Here is a 13,988-nt window from a genome sequence, read left to right on the forward strand (position 1 = left end):
ATAATCGTTCATAATTTTTTTTTTTATTTTTTTTATGTATTATATAGGATTATTTTTTCTTTCTCTTATGGTTATAAATATTTATATGAAATTTTCTTAAATAAAAATTGATTATTGAATATAAGATATGTAGAAAATATTTAGAAAAAAAAAAAATTTATATGTATAAGATGGATGATATCATTAAACATGATTATAAAATATTTTTTAAAATCAACAAAAAAAATATATATATTAGAAACAAAATGAATAATCTTAAAGCGATAAATATTTTGACAATGTTTCTTTCCATAACATTTTATATAAAATTTTTTTTTGTTATTATGATAAAAAAAAAAAATCAAAAAATAGTATCAAAAGCTAAAAAAACAAATATTTTAAAAATAATGTTGTTAAAAAATTCTGTCAATATCTAATATATATAAATATTTAAAATGAGAAGGAAACTTAATTTCATCTTGTTTTCAATTGAAATTCTATTTTTTTTTTATTGTTGTTGTATAATTTATTACTTGTAAAGTAATTGTATGAGATATATTTTTTTATATGTATATTTTTAATAGGAGAAAAAAAAAAGTATTAATAGAAGATGAATGTCTTTCTTCTATTAATTCTCTGTATTAAATATAATTTTATTGCTAAGCAATGAAAAGTTAAATCAAATGAATGATGTTGTCTAACAAAGTAACAATAAATATTAATAAATTTTTTAAAAGTATATATATAATGTTTAAAGAATAATTAAATAAATAATTTTAAATTTTGTTTATATTTATATCTTTCAATAAAACTTTTTATTTTTAAAAATGATAGCTATTGAAAAATTTAATAATTAGAATTAATGAAAATTTTTTAAAGTAACATTTAATGCAATTTATCGTCTATTATTCTATAATAATAATAATATATATTCTTTCATTTCAAAATGCATATAACTTTATAAAAAAAAAACTTTATCTTTGCTTAAGAATTAAGAAATATTAATTTTGCAATATTTTTTTTTGTATATAATTATTTTAATAACTAGTTTTCATTTTTTTTAACTATAAGTTATTTCTAGTTTTTTAATTTTAAATTATGATTGATTTTAAAATGGATGTGAAGAATTTAATTAATTTTATTTACATGTAATTTTATCTTTACAACATTGTGTTTTATCTTATATTAAAATCACCTAATTAAGTATTTATTTTATATTTATTCAGTTGTGTTTGTCTATATTTTATTCATGATAATTGTTCAATCAACCAAAAACATTCTTTTAAACATGTTAAGAAGAATAACTATTAATTTTAATAAAGATTTTAAAGTTTTAAAATGTTATTTAAATACCATCTTTACATATATTTATAAATATTATTTTGTTATATTTTTTTGATATAACTTATTGAAATCTTCATTCAATTATATATATTTTACTTTTATTTTAAATTTATTTCAACAAACAAAATTAAATACTCTTAAATACTTAGATTTTTTTTTCCTAATTAATAATTTTAATTAGTAACAATTCTTTCAAAATCGTAAAAATGGTAATCATATTTTTATTAATATTTATTGTGATTAAAATTAAAAATTTCAAAAAACAATCATAATGATATAACAACAAAAATGATAACATTTAATATTCAAAAAAGTCATTTGTATTTGAAAATAGAAATTTTAACAAAATTTATTTGATTTTACAGTTCAATAAACAACTACTTTTTTTTATGCATTATTAAATTTTATTACTAATCATTTTTCTCATTTAAAATTCCTTATTCATTTCCTACAAATTTATTTGATTTGGTATGACAATTTTTAAACATTATTTACATTATTTATATATGTTTGTGATTAAATATTATTATTTTTAAATAATCATTTTTGATATGCCAAATTATGTTTATGTAAATTTTTTGAAAAAAACTTTTTTTTTTGTTTAAAAGTAGTATTATAATAATAAAATTTCAAAATAACAATTTGGATGTTTTACAATAAGTTTAAAGGTAAAAATATACAAATGTTAACATTATTACCATTAAAATTATTTTTATCTAAAGTAGGGTAACAAAAATTACTTAGTTTAATATAGAATAAATATTTATTTATTACAAAAAGATAATATTATCATATTACAATTTTATTATTATATTCACTTATATCACTGATAAAATAAATCTTATTGAATTTATATAATCTTTTTAAAAAAATAACATCAAATAGTAGGACAAAAATAAATGATTTTATAAATAGAAATAAATTATTAAACTTATAACAACTATCAATTTTTTTTTTGTTACAAGTTGAGTAGTCAATAATTCTTATAAAAGTTGATTTATTTTACTATATTCCAGTATACTGTTAATGAGGTCGAATAAACCTTCTATTCATGTATAAATAAAATGTTATCCAAGTCCATCCAAGCTCATCTACGATGAACTGGGATGTAACTTTTTATATTAAATTTTTTTTAAAAATATAAGTTTTTAATACTCTTATAAAAATGAATAAATTTAAATAGAATTTTTGTAAATTAAAAAGTGAGTATTTAAAATTTTAAATACTTATCAAAAAGATACATATAAATAAAAAAACAATATTTAAGGCGTAATTTTATTTAAGTTATAAATAAATTTCATAATAAAATAAATATACAAAAGTTAAAATAATTACATTAATTTAGGTTAAAATAGAATAATGTATTGATAGTAATGATATAGAAAAAAAAATGTGAAGAATGATAAAAATTTAACTAAATTTATTTTGATTTTTTTGTTTTTATAAGTTGAATATAATGTAGATGTCATAAACACGGTTATGATAAAATGCAAATATCAAAATGAATGTGATTGTTTCATTTTTTTTTATGAAGAAAATATTTTACTGTCATTATTGCTTCTTGTTTATCTTAATCGTATATTTCAAGAAAGTATGAACCATCATTAAATATTAAATTTTTCTTTAACATTGACTTAATAATTGCAACAAAGAAAATATGAATTTTTGTCTTATTTTGGTATTTGATTATTACTAATAACTAATGATAAAATATCTTATTAAAAAATTCCTCCATTTTTATAATGATATTACAAAAATAAAGTTAAAATAATTAAATTGTTTTTTATTAAAAAGTATTTTTAAATTTACATCAACAAAGTAAAATTGAATAAAGCATTGTCATAATCCAAAATAAATTATTAAAGTATTAACTATTTATAAAATATGATTTTCATCTTTTAATTGTTTTGCAAGTAAAACATACTTTTAAAAATTAAATGATAACAAAAAAAATTGTTAATTAATCAGGAAATAAAAAATTTTTATTAATAACAAGATTTTTGATTCTCTATTTTAATGATACATAAATATAAATAGTTGTGACATTTTTTCTAATAAATCTTTGATTTGTTTAATACTAGAAAAAAAGATATTAATTAACAAATGTTTATTTAAAAATAAAAAAAAAAAAAAGATTTAAATATTTATATCTTTTAATTTTTTAAATTAAAATTATCTTGATATCTTGTTTAGTTAAAATCTTTCTTATCATAAGATTATATGTATCAATTTACTTTATCAAAAAATATGTAATATGTTACAATATAAGATAAGCTTAAAAGATTCAAAAAAGAAAAAAATGAAATTTTTATAATTTACATTTTATGATGAACAATTTTTTATGGATTTAAGTTATACCAAAATAAAATAGGCAAACAATGTCATATCAAGTTAATATTTTTATACATAAAGACAACAAAAAAAAATTTTTTTTTTGTCAATTGTAATTTTATCTATTATATATTTTATTAAATATAAATTTAAACATTTTTGTTCAAATAAATTCAATACTACTTATAAGTTTAATGATTCAATGTGTACGTTTTAATAAAAAGTTAAAAAAAGTCAAAATTTTTGTTTTATTAATTAGTACAATATTAAAAATATTTTTTAAATATTAACTTGTTTTAGGAAATATTTAATAAAGGTTATAACTTATAACGGAAATGAATAAATTTATTTTTAGTCAAAAAAAGTCCTAATTGAATATTAGCAAAAAGTATTGTTGATGATTTTAAATAATAATTTAACACTATTAAAAATTTTAATTAACAAATATAACTAAATATTTGTATAAAATTAAGTTTTAAAACTACAATTTTAAGATAAAATTTTGTTTTCTACTTATTTGACAAAATAAATTGTTGATTAGTAAATAACTTTGAATTATCTATATGCATTATGTTAAGAAAAAAGGAATTTTCAATTCCAACATAATTCATTATTTGCATATTGATAAAATATTGACCTAGTTACAAAAACTTCGTTCTGTTAAAGCTATTTAACTAATTTAAAATATACTTTTTATATAATGTTACATTTTAAGAATAAACATAAAAAACTAATGAAAAATGCATTGAAACAGTTAAATATCATCCAACAAATACATTAAAACTACTTAAAAGACAAAAAAAAGCAATTGTTTGGTACAGCATTAATATAAAATCTAAAAATAACTTTTTAGTAAATAAAATATTTATTAAAATTTTTTTAGTAACTATAAATAACTACATAGTTTTTTTAGAATCATCTTCAAATACTCTAAAATTAGGCAAAATGATAACAAATATTAGTAGAAGTAAAAAGTATTTCATTAGTAGAATGAATTCATTAACAACTATAAAAAATTATACCATAACTAATATCAAAAAATATAATACTTTATCAGACATAAAGACACCATAAAAGGCGGAATTACTTTTACGACAATCCAAAAATAGATATATTCTGAATATGCTTTCACAAAAAGATAAATGATTTGTTACACTAATCTAATGATTTTTTTCCAACAATAATTGTAACAAGCAGAAAAATAAACAAAATGACAATAGTAATATTTGCATAATAATTTTTTAATTATATAATTTTGTTTAGTTATTGAAATAATCATTAATTTATTTATCAAATTAGTGAAATTAAAACATAAAAAGTATGTATTTTAGAAAAAAAAATAATCAGATTGTTTAGAAAACTTTTAATGTTGAGCACTTTTTATTTACATAGAAACATAATTTTAATAATTTATCAAGTGTTATCATAAAATATAAGCGAATGAATAAAAATGTATTTAAATAATAATTATCATTTTTTCAATTATTTTTACATTGTTTTGTTTGAAGTAAAAATAATACCGTAATTTGTAATATTTAAAAAAATTATTTTTTTTTATTAAAAATAACTTTATTTGGTGTAAATCATGTATCAAGTCGAGGAAGTTAACGTTTGCAGTGTTTTAGGAGAAGGTGTAGTTGTTGTTGGCGGTTCTATTCCACTTGAATTTAATTTTGACTCTAAACAATCAGGACCATAAAATGTAGTATTACACCATTTAACTAAATTTTTATACGTTAACAAATAACTACAATTAAGTTTTGGTAATTGACAAATTAAATCATTAGTTTCTATAGAAGGGACAAATTCTTGTAATGTTTCTCTAAATAACAATTTTTGTAAAAAAAATTAAGCATAACATACATTAATGTAGACTCATTTAATTCCTTAAGATATGGTCCAAAAACAGTGTCAATATATTTTTTAATATAAGGACATCGGTGAGTCATATTATTTGAAGTTGACCAAATAATTACTCCCTCTAGTTTATAATATATACTTCTATTGTATACAATACATAAATAGTACTATAATTAATAATTTAAAAAAAAATAAACCTACAGGATCATAAAATTCAATATTTTCATATTTTTTATTATATTGATCAACTTCAAATTTATTATACATATAAATATCTTTTTTATTACCTCCTTTTTTTTTAATTTCTTCAACGATTCGTTGTGTTTCATTCAAAACACCATCAACAAACTTATCTTTTATTGAATAATTTTGACCAGGAACAATATATGAGCTGGGGTATAAAACATCTGTATGATTCAAAATTGGAATTATTTGATCTGATATATTGGGAAAACAAAAATTCCATTTTCTTTTTTCGGCGTTTTCGTTACATGTTGGAAAACCATAAAATCCCCATTTTGCACTAGGTCGTAGTTCTTTACATTTTTTAACAGTTTCTATAAAAAAGTTTGCTGCAGCTTTATTAAATTCTTCCATAGCCAATTGTTCAGCTTCAGTAGAATTTAAAGTAGAATTTCTAGCTAAAACTATTTTTATTGATTCATTTCTATAAACACGTTTTGAACTCCAATTTGAATCATATGTTGGTCTCCATTCTTCAATATCAATAACACCCAAACCACTGAAATGTTTGTCAGGAATTATTTTTTTGATATTTTCTTCCAATTTTTTTAGATGTTCACTCATATTAACTTTCTATAATAATTAGACAATTCATAGATATATGAAGTATTATTTTTATAATTTATGATTAGTTTTAAAAAATTTTCACTAATCTTTATGTCAATAAACTTGAACAAAAAAATTTGTATTGTTTAATTTTAAAATCTAAAAAAATTTTTCTACATATTATCTAATTTAAATTTTATATTTTACAAAAATTAAAAGTTATTTTTTAGTAACAATCTTCTAACATTGAACATTTATAATATAAGAATAGATAATTTTTAATAAATAAAACATACTTGTGGTAGACCACCATTTATAAATGTATAATTTGAAGAATTACTACTATCAACATGTATATAAGGATAAAGTCCAATCTCTGATTCATATAAAAGAACTATTTTATTGCCTTTAAATATATAATCATTATTTATATCAATGTGATACTTTGTAAAATTAATTCTTGTATCTGGATTTTTTTGACAATTTGTGCAAGGACTATTCCAAATAAATTCTATTGGAAGTACGAAACTTACTAATGACATTATTAATACTACAAATGTTTTCTTGTTTTTGGTCAAAAACATATATATCATTGCAACTTTATATTAACAAGTCTAAATATTTTAAAAAAAACGATAAAATTTGTTTTATATAAAAAATATTTAAAAAATAAAAATTTTATGCTAAAAGATGGTTTATAATTTTTTAAATATTTCATAGCTATCAGTAACTATCAATTTTTGTCTAAATTTCGAATGTATATTATTTTCCTTGATAATGTTGCAAATTGTAATAACTAAAAAAACATAAAATAATATTTTTTTAAATTTATTTGTATAAGAAAAAAAAGTATATTATTATAATTGACAAACCAACTTTTTGCTAAGTATGTAAAGTTTTAAAATTTATTCTATGAAACTTTAATCATTAATTAAAATATAATTTTGTTTACAACGCGTAGGTGAAGTACAAAAGTTTTATTAGAAACATAAATATTCATATATATTGTTTTTAATTATCTTTAAAATTATTCAAAAAAATATGTAGACTTTTAAAGTTACTTTTTAATACAAAAACAGTTTTATCATTTCTAAAAAATATATAATTTTAAAATTATTTTAATATAAGCATTAAAATATATAAGATTACATTATCTAAAAATACTATTTAAATTAAATAACTTTAAAAAGAATAGTTTTATATTATTACTTTTAATAAAGAAAGTAATAAAATATACATTTTTAACAATGTTAAAAAATGAATAATATATAAAAAAACAAAAAATATGGAAAAGTGATATGAGATGATTTAAATACATTTTTTTTTTGTTATATTTAATTTAAAATCACATTTGATAAATATTTAAAAGTAATTTAAAATGATGATCCAGTAGTTTTTTAGTGATAAATTTGAAAAAGATTATATTGAACGTATTTGAAGATGATTGGTAAATTAAATAACAAATTTAAAAAATTTTTGTGATCAAATTTAAAATTATATTTTTTTTATTAATAAAAGACTATTTTAAACATTTTTAATAATATTTTACGGTGCAAATTTGTTTAATAACTTTTTCAAATTAATTTTTGATAAAATGTTTAACAAATATTATGAAAAAATACAATTTGTTTTTTTAAACTTTAAGAAAAGCATGATTTTTAATAAATAAAAATTGTTAGTTGTGTTAAATTTTTTTAATATACCAAATTTTAAATTTAATTGTACTAAACAAAGTAACCTTTTTCTTATCAATTTTGAAATTGTTTTTTTAAGTAATGTTAATTTCATTCTTGTGACTACTCATGATTCAGCATTCGTATGGTTGTAGCAATTTTTGTTCGCTAACATTCTGTCAATTTAAAAAAATCTTATTTTATAGAGTGGCAATTAAAAAAGAACATTTATTATGTAATAATTAGGATGCAAATAACGATAATAAAAAATCGTAAAAAAAGAATTTATTTAGACATATATGGTATTCATGTAAAAACATTCTAAAGTCAGTCCTTGCTTTTCTCTCTTCCTTTTTTCTATGTGCTTAATTCATTCTGACTCCTAGTGCCACTATTCGTTCAACATTATATCTTAAAAAAAAAAATTTTGTTCCAGAAATGTTAAATAACAATATCATATTGTAATTTAAAAAAATATTCTTTTTTCATAATATTTTATTATATTATAATTTTAAAATTGACAAAGTATGTATTATTTTTATACTATAATATAATGTACTTCTAATTTTATTTAAAATGAAGTTGAAACGATATAAAATTGTTTTATAATTTCTTATTTAAAATGCTTGATTATTAAATTTCTCATACAGCAGAAAAATCTATAATAAATTTTTCATGATAAAAAAATGACTTCTATTAAAAAACTTTTTTTTGTCATATCTTGAGTTCTAGAAGTCTAAGAAAAATGGGACTAACTTTAAACGATTTCTCGTAAAAATTTGATCTAGAATAGTTGTTTTAAATTTAATATTTTTAATTTTATCGTAAAAGTCATGTTTTAGAAAAAAATATTCCCCACTTTCGCCTTCAACTTTGAAGCGTCATAACTTTTCGAATTTTTTATTTGGTATAGTCTTGATTATATTCAAAGTTTTTTTATTTTTAAAGGCTATCAAATTAATATAGTGGTATTTTTAAATTCTTAAAAAAAGTCGTTTTTTTAAATTTATATTAGTATATAATTTTTTTTTTAAAATATGACTTTACAATCAAAAAAAAATTGTACGTATTGTGTACGTTTGTAAAGCACAATTTTAATTATTAAAATATTGTATATTTTTTACATTAATAATATTCAAGAAATAACGAAAAAATGGGTTTTGGTTTAAAAAATTATAGTGCTTTATTTTTTTTTTGTAAGAATCTTTTATACCTTTGGAAATAGTTATAAATTTTTTGCTAATATAACAAAACAATAATATTACTATCAATTAAAAAAAAATATACTTTATAAACCTTCATCGTATGTATTTTTTACGACAGACTTGACTTTATATAAAATTATTTACTTTTGAGTTTTTACTTTTTTGTGCTATAAAATCTTTTTTACATTCTGGTGTTATCTACCTGTTGAAATTATTACTGTAAAAAAATTATTTATTTTTTGAATTTTCATATAACTCCATATTTCAAAAATTGATTCTTTTTGAAAAAATTATATTTCTAATAACTTTTTTAAAAATCACATTTATCTAATATTCATATGATTTTCTTTTTAATATATTTACAACTCATGCGTATTAACCGTGTACTAGTTGAAATTATTTTTCCTTCTGTTAGTTATAAATATGCATTATAATTAACAAACTTTTTTTCAATTAAAAAAATAAAATATATTTTTTAAAAAGAGTAAATACTTTGCTCAATTAAGTGCTGGTGAGAGTATTATAAATTAATAAATAATATTATAAATAACAATAATTTAATAAAAAAAATATTTTATAATTAATAAAAGTAATACATAAGGAGTATCTATATTAAAAAGATTTTTTCTCTTTAAAAATAAATTTATTTATTTTTTAATTTTTTAATTTTTTTTTACACAAAAAGATTCTTTTGACTTTCAAAATAATCTTAGTATTTTAATAAACAAGAAAATAAAATCTAAAAAAACTTATTGAATTTTTATTTAAAAAAAGAGATATAAAATAGTTAATATGAAAGTTTATAAACGAATATATAAAAAAAATTTTTCATTATAAACTTTTTTAATTAATGACTTCATTTTCACATCAAACATTTTTTATCAAAAGTGCTTATCAAATTTTAAATATCTTATTATTTGTTCATCATTATACTACATACTATATAATATTTTTTTTGCATAACAAAAACTTTAATAATATGATTTTTTTTTTTAAATTTATATTATTCCTACAGAAAGTTATCAATATTTTATACATTTATATATGTTTAACTACAAAAAGTAATATAAAAGACCAGTAGATGTTTTTTAGTTTATAAGTAAAAATATTTAAATATAAATTTCTAAGAATATTTAAATTTCTTATATTTGGCGTCCCTATCCTAGAAGCGTACAACAATCTCAAGATATAACAAACTTTCTATTTTATTTTAACTTTATTAAACTATAACACTTGTGACCACCTAAAGTGAACTAATATAAAAATTATTAAAATTATTAAAAGATAATATTAAGACTTACAAGTTTTTGGTTTTCGGGTTATATAATAATAAAAAACTTATATAATGATTATAATAAAAAAAAATCTTATTTTCACCCTTCCAAAAAACTTGTTAAAATGGTAATCTTTGTAAGATGATAAGCCTGCACATCTTACTTATATCTGAAGAACAATAAATCTAATTTTGATGTTACTTATTTCATTAAAAAGAGAATCAAAAACTAAAAAATATACTTTTTTTTATCATTTTGAAAAATTACATTTAAAAAGTATATGATTAATCAAATTAGAGAAAAGACAAAAATGATAAAATTTTTAAATTATTTTTACATATATTCTAAAAAATCTTAAAAACAAAAAATGTTACATGTATAAAATATCACTCAAAATACAGAAAACAAAATTACCCTCAAATGATTTTTTTATGATTAATGTTTACTAGATAAAGTTGTAGAATATTATAAAGTTTTGAATTACTTTCACATCTTTGAGCTAATTTTCAATTATCATATCTCACTTCAAAATTAATTTTTATAGCATTATCCATTAGACAATGCATTTTTTTTACAAATTATTATACTTTTTGTAATTTACTCATTTTATTGTTCCAGGAAAAAAATAAAAATTTTTTTAATTTTATACTCGGTTGTTTTATCTTTGGATTTATTTTGGATAAAGTTATATTTAATGTTCTTTAATTATAAGTAACTTCTTAATTAGATAAATATTGTTTGTATTTAATTAATTCTTCAAAAAATATCTCATGGAATTTTTACCATGTAGTTTCAAAATTTAATTTAACAAATGAATAAAATTATCCTCAAATTTTATTTCAAAATTTAAGCTATATTAATTCTATTTATACAAAATCAGTGAAAAAAAATAAATAAAAAAAATTTAAGTTTTTTTAAATTAATCAATCAAAATTTAAACTTTTTTTACTTCAATCTAATTTGATAATTACTTTATATCTTTTAATTTTTTGTCATTCTAATATTTTTGATGATCAAGTCCACTTGAATTAAGTTTGGATGCCATACAATTAGGACCGTAAAAATTAGTTTTACACCAGTCTTGAATATTATCATTTGTTAATAATTTGCTACAGTCTATCTTTAAACTATCTTTTCTTAATAAAAATTTATTTATAAAATTCAAAAATGGTGTATTAATAAAACTAAAAAAATTATTATTTTATAGAAAAAAAAAACATACAACGGATGAAATAAATTCATTGATTGAATATAAGGTCCAAAAACATTGTCAACATATTTTTTAATGTATTGACATCGTTTAGACATATTTTGCGATGTTGTCCAAACAATTACACCATCTATATTATAATCTATAGCTCTATTGTATACAATACATAAATAGTACTATAAATAATAATTATAAAAAAAAAATAAACTTACAGGATCATAAAATTCAATATTTTCATAATTTACATTTTGTTGATCAACTTCAATTTTATTATACATATAAATTTTTTTTTTATTACCTCCAATTTTTATAATTTCTTCAACGATTCGCTGTGTTTCATCTAAAACAGCATTAACAAATTTATCTTTTATTGAATAATTTTGACCAGGAACAATATATGGACTGGGGTATAAAACATCAGTATGATTCAAAATTGGAATTATTTGATTTGATATATTGGGAAAACAAAAATTCCATCCTCTATTTTCAGCGTTTTCGTTGCATGTTGGAAAACCATAAAATCCCCATTTTGCATTAGGACGTAATTCTTTACATTTTTTAATAGTTTCTATAAAAAAGTCTGCTGCAGCTTTATTAAATTCTTTTATTGCCAATTTTTCAGCTTCAGTAGAATTTAAAGTAGAATTTCTAGCTAAGACTATTTTTATTGATTCATTTCTATAAACACGTTTGGAACTCCAATTTGAATCATATGTTGGTCTCCATTCTTCAATGTCAATAACACCCAAACCACTGAAATTTTTGTCAGGAATTATTTCTTCAATCTTTTTTTCCAATTGTTTTAGATGTTCGCTCATATTAACTTTCTATAATAATATATTGAATATTAATATATAATTTTTTTTTTGTTAAATTATTTTAAAATTTTCTTGACAAAGATTAGATATTTTTAAACATAAGTCTTTCTTATATAAGAAGTATTTAAAAATATAAAAATACAGAAAGGATTATGCCATATTGAACTTACTTGTGGTAAACCGTTGTTATGCTCTTCATATTGGCTTTCATTATCCATTTTTATATATGGATATCTTCCAATATCTCTTTCATATAAAACTACTATTTTTTCCCCTCTAAATTGACAATCATTATTTGTTGAAATTCCATAACTACCATAATTAATTTTATTTGTACTATTTCTTTGACATTGTTCAGTTGGACCGTTCCAAATAATTTCTATTGAAATCAGATAGTTAACTAATGTCAAGATAATAAAAAGTGATATTTTATAATAAATTACCAAATATTTTCTAGTAATCATAATTTTTATACTAAAATTGGTAATAGTATTTTAAAAAAAATATTTTGAATGTTTTTTTTAAATATCTGAAAATATTAATTTTTAACGAATTTTACCATAGAAAATTTTAGTTAACATATTTTATAATGCATGAAATTATAAAATATTATTTAATTATATACTTTAACACTTCATTCAAAAAAAAAGATCAAGAAATAATTTATTATAATTTATAAGAAATATTTAAAGGAAAAAAATAATATTTTGTAAATTGTAAATTACAATATAAAGCAATAAAAATTTTTAAATTTATAATGATAATATTATAAATATTATATTTTTCATTTAAAATTTAATCTTTCTATAAATTATTGAAAAGGATTTTAGATTTAAATTTTTTCAGATATGCTTATAGAGCAAATTTAGTGTGCTAAAAAATTTTCAATTTTTAAATGACAGGAAGTACTGATTTTTTTTCGTTTATAGCAATAATTGTTTCATATTAAAGTTTACTTTCTTAACACCTGTTGAAATATTATAAAAAAGATCAACATATACTTCAAGTTTTTTTCTAAAATTTTTCTATTATATAAATTATAAAATCTCAATTTACCTGTAAATATTAAATTTCAAAATATTTAATGAAATGTTAATGTTCCATGCATAATTTTTGTTTCCAAAAAAATTTATTTTTTTCATATGTTTGTAATTAAATAAACTAGTAGTATCGAAAAGTTATTTTTGTTAGAACGTTTGATAAAATTAATATTTGAATATATCATATATAATTTTGATTTGGAAAATATTTTTTTAATTGTGATTATATAATAAAAGTTAACAATTTACTATTTGTTTTTACCTTTTCAGAAAAAAAAAATTATTGTTATTAATTGTTAAGAATCAAAACAATAAATGATGTTTTAATTTTAAAAATCTTAGCTTTTTTTTTATTAAATTCCTAAATTTAAGCAGGAGTAAAAGCAACAATTTTAAAAGTATTTTTTTAAAATAATCTCATAATTTCTTAATTAAATCTGAAGACGTTATCAATAACTTTTCCTT

General features: G+C 18.0%; 3 protein-coding genes across 3 annotated transcripts; all 3 read right to left on the reverse strand.

Annotated features, from left to right (window-relative positions):
• Nucleotides 1–5,244: 5,244 nt before the first annotated feature.
• SRAE_X000016400 (Hypothetical protein) lies at nt 5,245–5,603 on the reverse strand (the record flags this gene model as incomplete). The annotated part of the gene is made up of 2 exons (XM_024644476.1): nt 5,245–5,476; nt 5,518–5,603. 2 exons carry the CDS (start codon nt 5,601–5,603, stop codon nt 5,245–5,247), a joined length of 318 nt encoding a protein of 105 aa, XP_024510030.1.
• Nucleotides 5,604–5,655: 52 nt separating this feature from the next.
• On the reverse strand, nt 5,656–6,845 carry SRAE_X000016500 (Aldolase-type TIM barrel domain and Glycoside hydrolase, superfamily domain and Hyaluronidase family-containing protein; the record flags this gene model as incomplete). Its single annotated transcript, XM_024644477.1, has 3 exons — nt 5,656–5,762; nt 5,802–6,330; nt 6,600–6,845. The coding sequence occupies 3 exons, from the start codon at nt 6,843–6,845 to the stop codon at nt 5,656–5,658; spliced, it is 882 nt and encodes a 293-aa protein (XP_024510031.1).
• A 4,607-nt stretch (nt 6,846–11,452) lies between these two features.
• Nucleotides 11,453–12,947, reverse strand: SRAE_X000016600 (Aldolase-type TIM barrel domain and Glycoside hydrolase, superfamily domain and Hyaluronidase family-containing protein; the record flags this gene model as incomplete). The annotated part of the gene is made up of 4 exons (XM_024644478.1): nt 11,453–11,639; nt 11,678–11,841; nt 11,878–12,492; nt 12,654–12,947. The coding sequence occupies 4 exons, from the start codon at nt 12,945–12,947 to the stop codon at nt 11,453–11,455; spliced, it is 1,260 nt and encodes a 419-aa protein (XP_024510032.1).
• Nucleotides 12,948–13,988: the final 1,041 nt, after the last annotated feature.

This window comes from Strongyloides ratti (genome assembly GCF_001040885.1).
Source record: "Strongyloides ratti genome assembly S_ratti_ED321, chromosome : X".
In the NCBI taxonomy this organism is placed as follows: Eukaryota; Metazoa; Nematoda; class Chromadorea; order Rhabditida; family Strongyloididae; genus Strongyloides; species Strongyloides ratti.